Below are 17,725 nucleotides of genomic sequence, written 5' to 3'. Positions count from 1 at the left end.
AGCTCATAATTGAAAATAACCCTTAAAAGCAAAACGTAATTTTATCTTCATGGTTTTTTTTTCTATATAAGTATATAATGACTTTTTTGCTATTTGATCGTTTTTTTTATTATTAGTCTTTTTTTACATAGGGTTTTTAAAACTAAATTTATTTTTAATTTTAATAATTGTTACCGATGTTTTGATATTTCGTGAAACCGAAAACGACCCCAACATCGGGCTCCGGAGGCCTACCGCGAAAACCGAAATTCGCCAATTGCGGGGATTTTTCTCTTTTACTCTCTCTAAGACGTCATTAGAGTGACCGAGAAAAATGCCCGCAATTGACGAACTTCGATTTTCGCGGTAGGCCCCCCGTTCGCAAGTGCCCGGCGACCATGTTGATACTCTTAAATATATGAAATGTGGCTTAATATTACATTTTAAAACCGGCGAATTACGCCACCAGCGTAGTTAGTGATGTCACTCGATGACACATATATTTTTTGTGTTAGCGCTCTACTTTTCACTGGTGTGACGAATAAAAAAATTAAATAAAATGCAAGTAATAAATTTATATAATAATGACACAGGCAAAGGTACCATTGGCTCGGTGTTCTCCTTATATACATCTCATCAATCATTAAAGGCTAAAAAGGGCCTGTACGTGTTGCATTCGGCTCCACGCACGCCTCCCAAATGTCCGACACCATTGTTCCGTGATGGATAGAGTTAAATATAAATTATTATTTTGATTTGCTATAATTATTCATAATATTAATATATTAGTTAGATTAGGTATGTATATATTTATAATTAAATTACTGGTAATAACTTTGACTAGATAACTAACTAGTTGTTTAATCATTGGCCCCTCGCATTTTTTATTGAACAATATGAATACTTATGTATAAATGATTTTTCGCATTTATTAAATATTTTGACTAAAAATAATTTACATACCTAAATATACTAGTAAGCAGGTATCAGGTATCAACGTAACAATATCAAAACGAATGACTATCAAACTAAGATTAAAAAACAAAACAAAAAATCGGGTTGGCAACTCAGCATTAATAAGTAACCCTTTAAAATATTATTTAACTGATGGGCGTGGACTGCGACCGTGAGGCTAATTCGAACGTAAACTTTTATCGAAATATAATCTAAATGATGTCATTTGGTTATCATTCGCGAGTGCATTTCGCTCGTACTTGATCGTACATATAAGCTGCAGCTGCCATTCTCTGCAATGTTTTAACTTTTTAATTTTTGACTAAACATAAACTACAGACTTCGCGGCCTATTTTTTCAATTCAATTTTTGAGAAAAAAAAACGTCTGAACGTTACACAATTCATATTTAATAAATCGGATGGAACGGAAATAAAAAGTCATCATATAAAATCCATATCGTCTAATCGTTTTGACGATTTGGCAACGCGACACAGGCCGCGTAGCCAAGGTTACAATCGTTAACTCTCCGTAGCGTAGCGCAGCCATCTCTCTCTATCACTCTTCCATATTAGTGCGACTGGGACAGTTGCGTTTCGTTCGCCACGGAGCGTGAACGGTAGGCACGTTGGCTACGCGGGCTGAACTTTCAAAATACTAGCCATGAATTGTAATTTTTTTAACCTCTTATATAGCACATAAGTAGGTAAGGGCAGCCAAGATAATTGCGACTATGGGACAAATGCAACTACTCTAAAATTCCAAGAAGCCTCAGATGAAGACACTTGTATTCATGGTCCACTTTAGTCATAAAAACACTTCAGCCATGATATAAGTGGCTATAGCTCTATACTATGTATCTTTAGGTATTAAAATAAAAGTAAACAAAATCTACTCTCAAATGGCTCCTTTAGCCAGTTGAGGGTAGATGAAAACATATATGATCAAAAAATGTAGGTTAATGTCAGGTCGTTAAGTGACATATCCAGGCGGTACTGTATTTATTTGGTTAACTAATAAATGTTAAAACTACCCAAAAATGCACAAATTGTTTGTTTACTTTTGTTTAAATACCTAAAGATACAGAGTATAGACTCACTTCTTGTATTTTTAGAGTGCATTTGCCCCATAGTTGCAATTGCCCTGCCTGACCTTATGTAAATATCATTATTTCTCTTTGTACTAACGGTTTATGTAAATTAGTATCGTATTGGATTTATAGTAAATATAAGATTACGTATATGTGCGTTATAATTAACTTGTACAAAAACGATAAGAATATCTACAGTACTACTTAATTAATTATTTTACTTACAAATATATTTTTTTCATATAATTACATACATATGATCAATATATAGGTAAACATTGTAAGAAGATAATAATTAAATAATAATTGTATAATTATTTTAGTAACATAAAGCTTAATAGCAATGCCTTCATTAATTTAAACCAAAAATAGAAATATTAATAACTAAAATATAATTATTTAATTTATACAAATGCTAATACACAGCTTTGAAGTAGGTACCTAAGTAATAATTTTAACTAAATAAATACTTATGAATAATTTCACTTAATTGTCTTACCGCCTGGCATTCTCTTTACCTATTCATTCAATCAACTAACTTAAACTTGACTAATCTTAATTACCCTGCGAGTCTCGTATTACGTAAGCCAATCATGGCACGTTACAAAGATCCATCTTTTGTTTTAAAATAGCCGAAATTGCTAAGTAAAAGGCCAAACAAATTAGATTTATTCAAAGAATTAATTTCCAGCAAGCTAGAAATTGTTTTAATACGTACATTTGGTCCTAAACCTCCCAGGTGGAACTCAAATAGTGATAGAGAGAGATGACTACGCTACGGAGCGTTAACGATTATAACGTTGGCTACGCGGGCGGGATTTGAGTTCCACCTGGGAGGTGTGCATACATTTTTGCTCTATTTTCAGTTTTCACACCTCCTGTGGGATTGCGCACACTCGGATTACACGCATTTGAAGATGACCTAATGAAGGCACATATTAAAACGATTTCCAGGTTACTGGAAATGTATTCCACGAAACGCTTTTTTTCTATCTAATTGAATTGGCTTATAATACAATTTTTTTTTTTATGGTAGAGGAGGCAAACGAGCAGGCGGATCACCTGATGGTAAGCGATTACCGCCGCCCATGGACACCTGCAACACCAGAGGGGTTGTAAGTGCGTTGCCGGCCTTTAAGATGGGAGTACGCTCTTTTCTTGAAGGTTTGAAGGTCGTATCGGTCCGGAAATACCGCAAGCGACAGTTCATTCCACAGTTTAGCTGTGCGAGGCAGAAAGTACCTGGAAAAACGCACAGTTGAGGACTGCCAACCATCTAAGTGGTGAGGATGGAAATGTTGTCGCGTAGGGCGATGGCGAAAAGAAGCGGCAGGGATTAATCCGAACAATTCCTCGGAGCACTCCCCGTTGTAGAATAATCCGTAGCAGAGCGTATTCCTTTTTCCCCCCCCCGAAAACTCTTACACCACACATAGATTTAAGTTATCAGATAGGTCCTCTCCAAACGTCACCGATAATCGCATGTGATACAAATCATAAACATTGCGGCATTTGGTCGATCGATTGAATTCTTTGCTCCAACTTACGTACCATCTGTAGAAACCTTAAATTATTAATGTCCATTCACCAATCACAATCTAGTGGTAAAGACAGAGCCACCGGTATCAACGAACTGTTTGCCCTTACTGTCTGAGAAGTATCGATAACAATAGTCGGGTGCTAGTGTTGTGACTACAACTAGTACATTTAGTAGCCAGAAGGACAGGGAAGAGCAGAGCCGGGTGTACGTGCCAAGAATTGCGCCGTCGATTTGTCTGGAAAAAAAAATCCAAACTGTAGGTAATTCGCAATAGGATTTTTTTGTTTCGTAACAAAGATTTCAGTACTAAAGATAGAATCGTCGGAACATTTGACACGGACCATCTTGTACGTGTAAAACAAGTGCCATCTCTTATGCCCCGTCCAGACTCTCCACGAGGGTACAGGAGGGAACGCGAGTACGAAAATGTGGACGATGCGCTCGTGTCCCCTCGTCTTTCCTCGGCTCGCCTGGCTGACGCTCCGCTTGGTGTCGGTTTTTCGGACGCGAGTCACATGATGGTGCACAATTGCACATTGTCGCTCGGGGTTATATTTATGAACGGGCTTATCTTTACTTTTGAAATATTTGGCTACCTGTGTTTAGTAGCATATGTATGAACTCCCGCTTAACACGAATAAATGTGCAAATTGAGCCTTAAACCAATTAATTGACAAAATCGACTCGTTATCTACATATTTAGTTTTAAAGATGTTACACGCTGCGTTCTTTTCATGATTTGATAACTCCGGCTGCGGACTGCCCCGCCCTACCAGCGCTCGCGCAACGAACGGTGAAGCGGGCGGCGCGCAGTGGACCGGTTCCCCGTCTGACAGCCAAGCGGCGACTGCCCCTCGGCGCCCGCGCGCCGGGGCAACGCACAAACTTGCATAGTATCGATTTCACAAAAAATATTTATATAATTGAAAAATCAGCAGGTTGTAAATCATTATTCACTATTGGTTACAGTTTTGTGTCTAACACTTTTACAGGTTACAGTTCAGCGTTGCATAATAACTATATGGGAGTTCATACGGATTTTATCTCGAGGAAAGGGTTCAGGGAAAAATTATTTACTCGTGATGCGATATTTTCTTTGAAATATCGGTAGACCTAATTAAAGAACAATCACCAAGCTAAAATATTAACTTTACGTATTGAACTTGTGTGCCATAGTAGTGTAGTACTGAATTACAGTTGGGTAGTTTTACGGTAAATAAATTTCAAAATATTTTTGAAGCTGTAGTTTACCTTGAATTTTGGATACACTGTAGTATATAAGTACTCACAAGTCTATGAGAGAGTAGCCGAGATTGAAGCCAACGTAGAAAAGCACGGAGCCTATGATGCTGAGCACGAAGTAAACCGTGTTGTAGCGCGCCTGTATCCACAGCTTCAGGTTCGTTATGAGGACGAGGAGGTGGAACAGCACGGCTCCGAAAACCCTGATAAAACAAGTTGGGTTAGGTTACAGATACCTAAACATAAAGCCCGTTATAATGGTTACATATCTCCGAAAACTTTAAATCCGATTATAAACCCCAAATTTGCATTCGGCCGAACGTGTTCTTTCTAAAAACCGTTGCATTTTTAGAAGGGTCATCAATCTAACCTAACCTAACGCAATGGCTTCTACACGATGCTTTTTTTCAAAAGTTTCGGTCAAATGAAAATTCGGCGAATAAAACATCGGGGAAACATATTTCGAAGTTGCCACCAGACATCCATAGCCTTCATGTCACCGTCACCAACTGTTTTATCGCCAGTGCGCCAAATGTATAAATGATCACGAAATAGTACACTCCTACTACCGGTCTGAAAGTGTGGTAATGCCATCAGCCGTAAATTCATTCATAATTCAATTTCGCAGCTCACTGTACACAAGAGCCACTTACCAAACGTCCATATTAGCCTTCATGACAGCGATGATCGCGAAGTGCTCTGTCGCCATCGTGCCGAATAATTATAAATGACCACGGAATGGTATACTCTTATTACCAACGTGAAGGTGTGTTAGTACACAAGGGCTACTTACCAAACGTCCATAGCCTTCATGTCAGCGTTGATCACGGAGTGTTTTATCACCATAGCGCCGAATACATAAATGATCACGGGATGGTATACTCCTATTAGCAGCCTGAAGGTGTGGTAGTACACAAGAGCTACTTACCAAACGTCCATAGCCTTCATGTCAGCGTTGATCACGGAGTGTTTTATCGCCATCGCACCGAATATATAAATGATCACGGAATGGTACACTCCTATTAACAGCCAGGCGGAGAATCGTGACCATGACATGAGCTTGTTCCTGCTTATGTCTCTGTATAACGTCGGGTCTCTGCAATTTAATGAATATTATTAAGTACACAAAAAATGTTTAAAAACTGCGGCGTGAGTGCTACACCACGACTATGGGATTATTTCGTATCAATACATTCAACATTCATAGTTTGTTCTTACAAAAATTTCGACATTACACTGGTGACATTGCTACTGACACTTACTGATGACAAAAATTTACAAACGGTAGCCACGTCATCTTTTATAGTACAATGTTTATTGCAATATTGTAAGTACGGACCTTAGTTAAACAATGTTTTATCACAAACTACCGATAGCCCACAATGTTGATACATGTCATGTCATAAAACTACCTAATATTTATATTTATAAGGGCCCGATTGTCGGTACCTGTGTCGGTAATTAATTAATTGTGCTAGCCAAGGATCGGCAAACTTTTGAGAAGAGTGACAAACAGATGCCCCCAACTTGCGAATTTCGGTGTTCGCGGTACACTCTCAGTATGCGGTTAGGCTGCATTTGCCGACCCCAGTTTTAGGCATACGTAATTACGTACCTTAGGAGTAACTCTTTAGGCCACCTTTGCTCAGTAACGGAGAGAATCAAACACGGCAATGCCGTGAAAAATAAATTGAAGAACGTCAGATACAGCGAGTCAAATATTGCCTGAGTCGACCACGCGCTGTTTACTTGGAAAAACAACTGGAACAATGAAATATAAGTAATGAAAAAAAATACTTTTTATGAATGATCTTTTGAGGAAAATGCACATAATGATGGTGAGAGACCTGCATTGTTGAAAACGGTATCCTTTTACACCTTTAAATTGTGAATCGTGATGTTTCAAAATGATCTTAGAGTTAGACCAAGATAACTCTGCAACGATTTTGACAGCACAGACTGTGCAAGTGTTATTTATGCCTCATAATTTCATAGAAATTTGACGTTTAAAATAACACTTGCACAGTCTATGCTATCAAAATCACTGCAGACTTATCTTGGTTGAACTCTAGTAAGTATTGAACTTTTAATATAACAAATTTGACTACCAAAAATAGTTTAAGTATATTAAGTAACTTTGATAAATTAAGTAGTTGGCATTGGAAGCTAGCTAGATTGTGTATCTTATATGACTTACCATTAAATTCCCGAGCACTATATTTTTATAGAAAAAATATTGTATCAGAGTAGCTAATCTTTGGTAATACCAATGACCCATTACTAATAGGAACTTTTTCACCATAGAGAATTTTGTAAAAGCAAAGTCTGCAGATCTGAAAAAAAATAAATTTAAATTACACACAATAAATACAGCGCAATTACACACAGCAAATACCACTGGAAGATAGAATCTAAGTTTTTAGTATTGTGTTGTGACTTCCCTTTATTATTGTTTATTATAATTATATTTTTTTATTGTGTCAGCAAGAAAAAACCCCGCCCGCTGACAGACATGTAAAACACCCAAAAAAATATCAAGACACCTTTTAAATTTCACTTAAATCTTGCAACCCAGACTAGGATTAGGATTTAGGGTATCTAAAAACCTCTTACAGCAAATTGCATGAGATTTTAGATAATTGCTGACTAAGTAAGAGCAAAGAAACGCCTGTGATTACCGGTGACGCTTGGAAAGCCCATTGCCTATGCAACAAAGCGGACAAAAACACGAAACACGAAATCATACCTAGCGGCTTGGTAGCCTTCCCTTCCGAAGATCCCGAAGCCAACATGTGCCTCGTGGATCATGGAGATGTCGTTGGCTCCGTCGCCAATGGCCGCGGTGATCGGCCTCGATGGACTGTGCTTTATTAACTTTACTATCTGTAAGGAAATACACATATACAAATACACATAACGGACGGTTACAGTTTGTTTACGGTTCAATTTGTAATAGTTAATTTTCAATATTTTCAATTCTGATTAACATTCGACCAACACTGGTGTCCGTACTTCCGTAGAGTACTCTCATATAAAACATGTTTACCAAATATCACGCGAGATGGCGGTGTACCGGAAGCGACGATTTCTACAACGCGCTATTGAAATGTTTATAGGGATTGTATATAAGAGTTTGGGATTATTTTTTTACTATATTAGCTTTATTAATGACTAGTAGTTCATTTTCATAGTCAATCCTTCATTAGTACAGTGCACCCTTTTTAACGAGTTAGGACTACATACTTCCCTTGCCAGTTTTATTACATTGCTGTTTTAGATCCAGTAGTTGAATATGCTATATCTTTTATAGTCAGCAATGTATATAAATATCTAAACTCGCATGTGATCTCTACTCTAATACCGTCTAATTGCGTTTTTTTGTAAATATAACCTTGAAGGAGCAGCCAAGGGGGATGCTAAAACTTTGTAAACGATCCTTTAATTTTGTCTTTCAGGACATAAATATTACTAACAAAAAATAATGACCATTTTCATGTATTGATTAATTTATATTCATATTATTTTTACCTCTTTTAATATATATATTGTTTTTTTTTTTTAATGAAATTTCGTAATATAATTAATACAAAAAATAGTAATTATTCTTATTTGTAATACGTATTTATATATTCAAAGACAAAATTAAAGTATAGTATATAACTCGTCAAAGTTCTAGTTCTTGGTTATAAAATTAAAATCACTTATTAAATAGATGAATGAGTATGAATATGAATTGAATTTTATTGCTAATGTCGTCTCCATAGCTCGCTATTAGTCTTACCATGCGATAAAAACTCCGATGCCTAATCATCACCATTAAAATAATATGTAATCACGAATTATCAAGACTTAAAATTTCGGCACAGATCGCAACCGTCTTTATGCCAGTTGATACTCACTTTAGCTTTCTGTAGAGGAGATAGCCTGCAGCACAACACCGCATTACACTGCAAAGATATCTCCGTAAACTCGGAAGCCGCGGGATTATCCAAAATACAACTCATACTCTTCCCGTCCACTACAAGAGCTATGTCTTTGTAGCTCGGCTCCGCTAATATTCGCTTGCATTCTTCTAAATGTGACTTGATAGCTTCATCGTTGTCTACGCCTATTATGTACATTTGTCTACTATTTTCTGAGATGTGTGCGCAGGACTGAGCTACGCTTATTGCAGTTTCTACCTGGAAAAGACGAAGAATCGGTTACGCTCTACAATTTTGTTTCTGTCATGTACAGTATTTATGTATTCTTTATTTAATAGCTACAGTTTCTGAGAATTTCGAAAAATATTCTTCTCATTTCACTGGACTGTCCAGTGCAACGTAGTGATGCTAACGTGTTTGCCTCGTCATTCTGAAGGCAGTCTTCTGCTGCCGTGTCAGTGGAGGGTAATAAAATCTATTCATCAATAACATTGGCACCCATTCTTATCTTATTCCCCGTTATAGGACCCATATCCTAAATCCAGTGCAACGTAGTGATGCTAACGTGTTTGTCACGTCATCCTAAATTCAGTCTTCTTCTGCCATATCAGTGGAGCGTAACAAAATCTATTCATCAATAATTTGACATTGGCACCCAACGGGGGTAAATTTTTGACTTACCTTATCCCCTGTTAGGACCCATATCCTGACTCCTGCCCGACGTAGTGATGCTAACTTGACGTAACGTTCTCCTAAAGGCAGTCTCTTACTGCAATCTCAGTGAAGAGTAACAGAATCTATTCATTGGCACCCAACGTGGGGCCATTTTTTGTCTTACCTAATCCTCTGTAAGGACCCGTATCCTGAGTCCTGCACTACGTAGTGATGATAACGTGTTTGCCTTGTCATCCTGAAGGCGGTTTTCTACGGCCATCTCAGTGGAGCGTAACAGAATCTATTCATCAATAACATTGGCACCCAACGTGGGGCCATTGTTGTTTTAACTTATCCCCTGTTAATCGTAACTCCCGTCCCCGATCCTGAGTCCCGCGTAACGTAGTGATGCTAACATATCTACTACACCATTCTGCAGGCAGTGTTCTACTGCCATCTCAGTGGAGAGTAACAGAATCTATTCATTAATAACATTAGCACCGAAGCGGGGGGCTAATTCTTGACTTACCTTATCCCCTGTTAGAACCCATATCCTGAGTCCCGCGCGACGTAGTGATGCTAACGTATCTGCCACGTCGTCCTGCAGGCAGTCTTCTACTGCCGTCGCACCTACTAACGTCAAGTCGCGCTCCAGCATCCTGAACTGGTGTGTTACTTGCTGTAGGGCTTCCGCGCTTTTGACGTCTTGTTTCTTTATTACTGTGCATTAGAGGAATCTCTTTTAACATTGGATTGTCTTGAATTTATCTCTGATAAAATAAATTCATGCCTAGCTGGATGAAAATCGTTTATAAATTGGCCTTTATGGCTTCATAAGGCGTTCAGAAAAGATTCAAATACCCTATTGAACTATTCGTCAGGTACGTAATGACAAGGCTTGACGCCGCTTGGTAACGAAACTATTGATATCCACGTTGGAGTATAACTCTTGTTGTAACAGAACAATAAGATAAAGCACTTAATTTTCTTTACAGAATGGTTATTTCAAAAACATAGGCACAGGTGTTGTATGGAAACACTATCACTAATAAGTGTTGGGAAATTTAGACTCAATTGACTGGATTACTCTGAAGAAATGGACCGGATAATTTGGGTACATATACTCACATTCACAAACCCTATCGTACTCGTCATCAGGTATCTCCCGGTACGCGATGGCGAGGGTCCGCAGACCTTTGCTAGCGAACGTGTTAATATCCACATTGGTATCGTCTACCATGAACTGGTTGACGCACAGCGGAAACACCGCACTTTCTGCACCTTTGCAAAACAGCCAGATCTAAAAAAAGCGGATAGTTATTTCGTAAATATCATAACCTAGTGTGTTATTAAGCCGTTACCTACTTCGTCCGTCCAACATTTACAAGGCAGTATATCTTGGTTGACAGTAATAGAGAGGAGGTTGTCATATATCTGGGTCATCTAAGCATGGAAGATGGCTATTACTCGTCCTAACACTTAATTCAGATAGTTGGTGAGCTATTTGCGAAGTAATTTGCGAGCTCATTGGTTTGCCATGAAAATCAGTTTGATATTTTTTTGCTAAAATAGTTTACAAAGCATTTGCGTTCAATTCAAATAGATTGATACATATATCAAGCAAGAAATAGTACTTAAAGAAGACGAATGCTTTCTACACGTGTTTTTAGATGAATCGCACTCCACGCCCTCATACAACCGGGCATCAAAGCTCACGCAAATTGCACAGTCAGTACCAAACAAATAGTGAAGGCATACCTATATCAAACAAGAAATAGTACTTAAAGAAGACGAATGCTTTCTACACGTGTATTTTGATGAATCGCACTCCACGCCCTCATACAACCGGGCATCAAAGCTCACGCAAATTGTCCAGTCAGTACCAAACAAATAGTGAAGGCAATATACCGGAACACATCCTTATTTCTATGATTATTTGATTTTTATATTATACAGTATAAAAATTAACAGACTTACTTTGCCATCTTTATCCCTTATTACTACAGACATCCTTTTCCTTTCCGATGTAAATTCGATAATCTGCAATCTCTCGTACATTTCAGTCTCATCTCCCATCTTAAGTATTAGATTGTTTCCGTCTTCGCCTAGAAACGTGACACCTAGTCTATCGGCCGCTTCAACTAGAGCCTTCTCATCAGGGCTGCTAGCTTGATAATCGATGTGTCCTACGTTGTTGACACTCATCATAGCATTCCATGTAGATGTATCAACTACTCCATTTCCATTAGCTATGGCTTTTTTAGGTTTCTTTCTTCTAAATATGTTCATAAGTTGAAGGTCTCCGGTCATGGATAGGCGAGCACTGAGTCGTTTCATGTCTTCGTTGGATATCTGGACGGAGTGGCAGAGAGCGAGGATTTTGAAGAAGAATCTGATGTCTGCCTGAAATAAAAAGTGAGTGGTAAAGTTATGAATGGAATTGATAATTTTGAATGTCGACGGGTATAAATGCTATCATCTCCGTCTAGCTAGACTTACTTAATATCATTACAAGCAAGTCTTTTTAGCCTAAATTAAAAGAACTCGACTCAGTGTCAATGGGCCAAGCTTTGTTTTTAAAAAGTCGTTTGAGTACCGTAGGTTTTCAGATAAGGTCGACTTTATAGAAAAAAGTATGCACGTAAAAAATCGTATACAAAAATATATTGACAAATCATAAACGATTTTGATGTTCTAAATCCATGCAGTTATATATATATATATTATATATACTAGCTTCTGCCCACGACTTCTACTGCTGGTCTGCGTGGGATGATAATGATAATTGACATATACATACTATCCTATGTCCTTTCCCGGGACTCAAACTATCTCTATACTAAATTTCAACGAAATCTGTTCAGCGGTTTAAGCGTGAAGAGGTAACAAACACACATACTTTCACATTTCTAGTATGGATATTAGGAGGGACAGCAGGGATTTTGCAGCCTTATCAGGCTATTAAATCGATGCGGAAATGGCAAGAGTTGTCATCGGTCAACGGTCTGATTACAGCTACATGAACTGATAGCTTATCTAAAAGCCTTGAAACGGGGCATTTTGCGGAGTACAGGAACACCCACTTACAGGTACAGACTCAGTACACGTGTGTGCTCTATTACAACTGACTACAAAGCTAATAGACGCCAAATAAACTGCCGAACTGACACATTTTAAACTAGTTACCTTGTTGTTATTGTAATTTGTGGGCCTTTATGAGTGTCACGTCGACCAAGCAGTCAAATATCAAATATCAAACATTTATTCAGCAAATAGGCCACAGGGGCACTTTTACATGTCCATTTTTACAAACAATAAAAATTACAAATATGGAATCGATGAAATAATAAATACGTTATTAGAGATGTATACTGTTTCTAAATGTCAAATTACACACAAAAAAAACCAACAAATACTAAAATTCTTTAGAGATGTATAAGTCTTTAAGTGTCAGAGATAAAATATAAAAAAAAGATATTAAATTATCCTTAGAGATGTAGAGGGTCTCCAAGGCTTGAATTCTTATATAAATAATTAAGAGACAAAAAAATAAATCAGACAAGAACCGAATGAAGTGTCTCACGTTAATGCCACTCAAAAGTAAAGTTACATACTTATAACATAACATGTAGCCCGTGTAAGCTTAAACAGACCGGTCTCCACAAACAGCACCCGTTCACGAGTATAACGTGTATCTCAGCCATCGCCTCATTCAACCTTCATTCGGGAAAGTGGCGACCCGATTAACGACGCCACCGTAAGTAGACTTTTAAGCATGTGATCTACATGGCGGCCCTTTAAAAGTGCCCGGCAAGCTCGGCCGATTTTCACCTTCCCATACAAAAGGAGTTTCGTTCTCATTTTAAAACTACGTGTTGGATTGCAATGAAACTTTGCACATACAGTGACATGAGGTATATCTAGGGCCAAAATTAGTCTGTACTGCTCCATCTTATAATACAAATAAAATAGAGCAAAAACAAGTTTTGAATGAAAATCTCCAAATTCGCAGATATTTTTTTTTAACTATGATATCTGAGGCTGCATGAACTAATTACAGCCTAAGATATACCTTATCCAATTGTAAGTACAAAGTTTCAAAACAATCTAGCTAGTCGTTTTAAAATGAGAGCATAACTACGTTTTTACGGAGAACTGAACTTGCTGGGGACAAAATTATATGAGGTGAATTTTAGGTTTAATACTTTATATGTTTTTTATTAACATAAAAAATAAAATCATACGCTTCCTAGAACTTAGTCATGCGTCAGCTAATCTCTTTCCGTATAACTTAACCGTTTAAAACCACGATGTTCTTGTTGATTGAGAAAGGTATGTTGAGATGGTTTGGACACGTGGAAGGAATGAGTGAAAGGAGACTAACAAAGATAGTGTATACAGGAGAAAAATAAGAGGGTGCTGAAATGGGTAGACCTCGGCGGACTTTCTCTGTTCAAATCGGGGAAATCCTGAAGAAATGCCATGTCAATAAGAGCACCCTAAACCAACGAGCGTGTGTGAAGAACTTTATGAAAGTGAAGGAAGCGAAAGAGGTATGTCAGGATCGTAGCAAGTGGCAATCCGTGGTCTCTGCCTACCCCTCCGGGAAATAGGCGTGATTATATATATGTATATGTACGCTCCCTAAAGCGTCATCGTCGTCGTCAGCGTACTACTTCAGTAGGACCTGGCATTATGCTGAGTGTTCACTTTTTTCGGTATAATTATATACAGTGTACAAGTTAGTTATAAGTCATTTTTTCTGTTTCTTTCTCTATATGTATTGTATAACTGTGTACTTATACTGAAATAAATGATATTCTATTCTATCCTATTTTATTCTATGTATGTATGTTCTTGGTAATGTTCCTTACAATATAAAGTCAACATATCAAGTGTATCTGACCTGCCTAGTATCCACGGGTTCTTCAAACCTCCCAGTATCGTATAGCAGCTTATCCCGCTCCTCATAAATAATCCCTTTGATAGAGCAGGCCTTGAACACCATGATGTTCTTGGTGAGCGTTCCCGTCTTGTCGGAGAAGAGTATCTCGACCTGCCCCAGTTCCTCGTTGAGGTCCGAGGTGTTGGCGATGGCTGGCTTGCCGGTCTCCTCGCACCGGAGCTCTTCATCCCAGCCGATGAAAAGTGCACCTGAAAAGAACTAAAGTTAGACCAAAATAAGTCTGCAGCGTTTTAGATGGCGCAGCCTATGCAAGTGTTATTTTTATGACGTTTAAAATTTATGAAATAACATCTAATTATCTAGCCGTTCACTTATAACACTCGCACAGTCTGTGCTATCAAAATCGCTGCAGACTTATCTTGGTCTAACTCTGCGATGTATTTGGGCGGAATTAAAACGAAAGAAGATTAAAATAATCAATAAGTAAATCGATAAAAGTCAAACTAAAGGGCATACAGCTATGGTTAATATAAGTACAATAAATTGTGTAGAGTATTTTCCATGATGTTAATAGCCAGGAAGGGAAATGGGGAATTGGGGACCAAGTATATATGGCAAAGCGGTCGTGTAGTATCCTCGTAGAAGTGCAAACAACGCAACGGTGTCAACGAAACAGTTGGTGCTTGAAAATCAAAAGATGACTAAAACCCGTAAAATTAGTTTAATTAAAATTAAAAATAATTTCTGCAATACAAGGAAGTAGTAATGATATGATATATTGTTATCATAAATCATACGTTTTCGTTATTGAAGATAAACTTTAATTAATATTATCTGATACCATTCCTTTTATTAATACTAAGCAAGATTAATTATCTTTTGTCGCTATACTTATGCATGTTTTCGCAATGATAAATAAGCCTATGTCAATCGTGCATCGATCGACGCCAAACGAGAAACCAATAGATCGGGGCGACATAATTATGCTACGAAAAGTATAGTATACTGTTAAAATTACGTTATTTTTGCGTCAACGGCATGAAATGTACGAGCCCTGTCCTGTCAGACTAGACTGTACGGAAAGCCGTATAGGGACCGTGCGCGTTGGAGGGTCTGCCATCTTGTGGTCTGAATCGTAACTATAAACAGGCACATTTACACGTCAAGTGTTTTCTTGTGCATAGAGGTTCTGCCATCTTGTGGGCTACATCGGAACAATAAACATCACATTTACGCTTCGCGCCAAAAATCTGACAGCTCCTGTGCTGCCTCCTACAGTTCATGCACGCTCCCTATTCAGGAGATACGTTGGGTGATTATATCTTGGAATATACTGTTACAAAAGCAAATAATTTACGCAATCTTACATTATTTCTAAATTTCTATAGAAATGAGATAAATAACTAAATGAGATAAAATGCGGCACTGGCACAGTACAGTAAATACTTCGAAATGACTCTTGATATCATTCCGAATTTGGTCGAACTTTTGATATTTGACAGGAAATATTGTACATTGTAGAGTTACTGATAGACACAAACTAAGAGTGTTTAAAGACAATCCCAATAAACATTAAAATCCACTCACCAGTAAACTTATACAGCTCTATAGTCACATACAGCGCCATCGGAATGATGTAATAATACAGCAGTAAGAACGAAAATATATCCTGCAGTACCCCTCTGACCGTGACAGCCGCCGACCCGCTATACAGGCTCGGGCCCAGGTACAGATCCCTGTTCTGATAGTGGATGTCATTGTACATCTTCAGGCCGAAGCTGATAAAGACCTCGAGGACGAGGATCACTATGAAAACCACGAGGAAACCGTTGACTGCGAGCTCGCAGGAGGAGAATTTGTTGCCGGCGTATTTTGAGTTGAGCGCCAGTTTCGTTTCTTCACCTGAAATGGATGACGTTGTAAATTCTTAAGTACATGTAAAACCGTACCAATTGAGTTATCAGTTATCACTGAGAATGAAAAGAAACCAATTTAAAAATCGTCCATTGCGTTAGATGATATGATAGGCTGAGGGCTTACCGAGAAAAACGAAAATCTAAATTTCGATATCTGTCTATATCGCTCTTCTTATTCGTGTATTAGAGAGGCAGATAACGAAATTTAGATTTTCGTTTTTCGCTAATTATTTTTGCTTTTCTATAATTCTAAAATAAACAGAATCAATCACACATAAAGTTAGTAAGTTAGGTAGATCATAAGCCACTAAAGTTTCTACTAACATAGTCAACACTTTTACATAGCAACGGATTCGGTGAAGCGTTACATTTTATTCACTTATTTTTACTTGTATTGTAAATATTTATTGAAAAAACTGTAGAAATTCCCAAAAACCGTCAGTTGTTTCCTTTACAGATGTAGTGAAAAATCCTTTCTCATCGTATTTTCACGAAAATGTACGAACGTGTCATTCTATTTCAGTCCGTCTCAGTACATAAGTACTGTAGGGCTAAGATGGTCGACTCTTTATCATTTGTCACCATACCTGTCACGTTCTAACAAGTATGTAAGCGCGAAAGTGACGGGCACAGTGACAAGTGATAAAAATGGAACCATAATACCGCCGCTGAGGTTGACTGAAGTAGCATGATAGATACAAACGTTTCCGGGAAAACACAAAGGGAAAGGATTATTCACTACATCTGTACATATAAAATGACGCAATAATCGCAATATGACTTCTCTTGTATCCAGAAATTTGTTCTTTAAGTTAAAATTAATAGTCCATGTGATTGCCTGATTGGTCAATGGTGGTAGATGTAAGTACGATTCTAGTCAGCCATTTAGGGTTCAAGTTAATTTAGCTTGAACCCTAAATTGCTCAACACACTGTACAGTCACGTCTGAAAATATCGGTACAAAAAATGTGCCAAAAATATGTATACACTACGATATATGGGCAATAAAATCGTGTATACATATTTTTGGCACTTTTTCGTATCGATATTTTCAGACGTGACCGTACGTAGAGTATTTCGCAATAGCACATGATATCTAAAAAGCCCAAACTGGATATCGTATTTTCGTCTTATCTCCACAAGTAGGTACATTATGTACGTTATATACACTTCTATTGTTTATATGAGATAAGACGTATGATACGTATGATTATCGGCATGCTTCCGGAACCAGTTTTGTATGAAATAAAATCCGCCAATCGGTATTATAAAACCAGATGGGAGCATGCCCTAAACATGCATCTTTTTTTTTATTATACAGGACGCAAACGAGCAGACGGATCACCTGATGGTAAGCGATTACCGCCGCCCATGGACACCTGCAACACCAGAGGGTTTGTAAGTGCTTTCCGGACTTTAAAATGGGAGTACGCTCTTTTGAAGGTTTGAAGGTCATATCGGTCCGAAAATACCGCAAGCGACAGTTCATTCCACAGTTTAGCTGTGCGAAGCAGGAAGTTTA

The 17,725-nt window shown here is 37.9% G+C and overlaps 1 protein-coding gene across 3 annotated transcripts in view; it reads right to left on the bottom strand.

Annotated features, from left to right (window-relative positions):
* Positions 1–3,429: 3,429 nt before the first annotated feature.
* The window catches only part of LOC133515450 (phospholipid-transporting ATPase IF), a 36,927-nt gene continuing 22,631 nt past the window's right edge, over positions 3,430–17,725 (bottom strand). For all 3 annotated transcript variants that reach the window (XM_061847997.1, XM_061847999.1, XM_061847998.1), the window contains exons 6-17: positions 15,875–16,189; positions 14,288–14,535; positions 11,359–11,784; positions 10,510–10,681; positions 9,911–10,101; positions 8,704–8,985; positions 7,551–7,687; positions 7,002–7,137; positions 6,420–6,565; positions 5,733–5,900; positions 4,852–5,007; positions 3,430–3,797 (exon numbers count right to left, since the gene is read on the bottom strand). In XM_061847997.1, coding sequence (XP_061703981.1) covers positions 3,614–3,797; positions 4,852–5,007; positions 5,733–5,900; positions 6,420–6,565; positions 7,002–7,137; positions 7,551–7,687; positions 8,704–8,985; positions 9,911–10,101; positions 10,510–10,681; positions 11,359–11,784; positions 14,288–14,535; positions 15,875–16,189 — 2,561 coding nt within the window. In that variant the 3' untranslated portion in view covers positions 3,430–3,613. The remainder of the gene's footprint in view (positions 3,798–4,851; positions 5,008–5,732; positions 5,901–6,419; positions 6,566–7,001; positions 7,138–7,550; positions 7,688–8,703; positions 8,986–9,910; positions 10,102–10,509; positions 10,682–11,358; positions 11,785–14,287; positions 14,536–15,874; positions 16,190–17,725) is intronic.

The sequence above is a fragment of the Cydia pomonella genome, chromosome 2, assembly GCF_033807575.1.
Source record: "Cydia pomonella isolate Wapato2018A chromosome 2, ilCydPomo1, whole genome shotgun sequence".
NCBI classification, from domain to species: Eukaryota; Metazoa; Arthropoda; class Insecta; order Lepidoptera; family Tortricidae; genus Cydia; species Cydia pomonella.
Note: the sequence above shows the minus strand (reverse complement) of the source record. Positions and strands in the feature narration are given on the sequence as shown.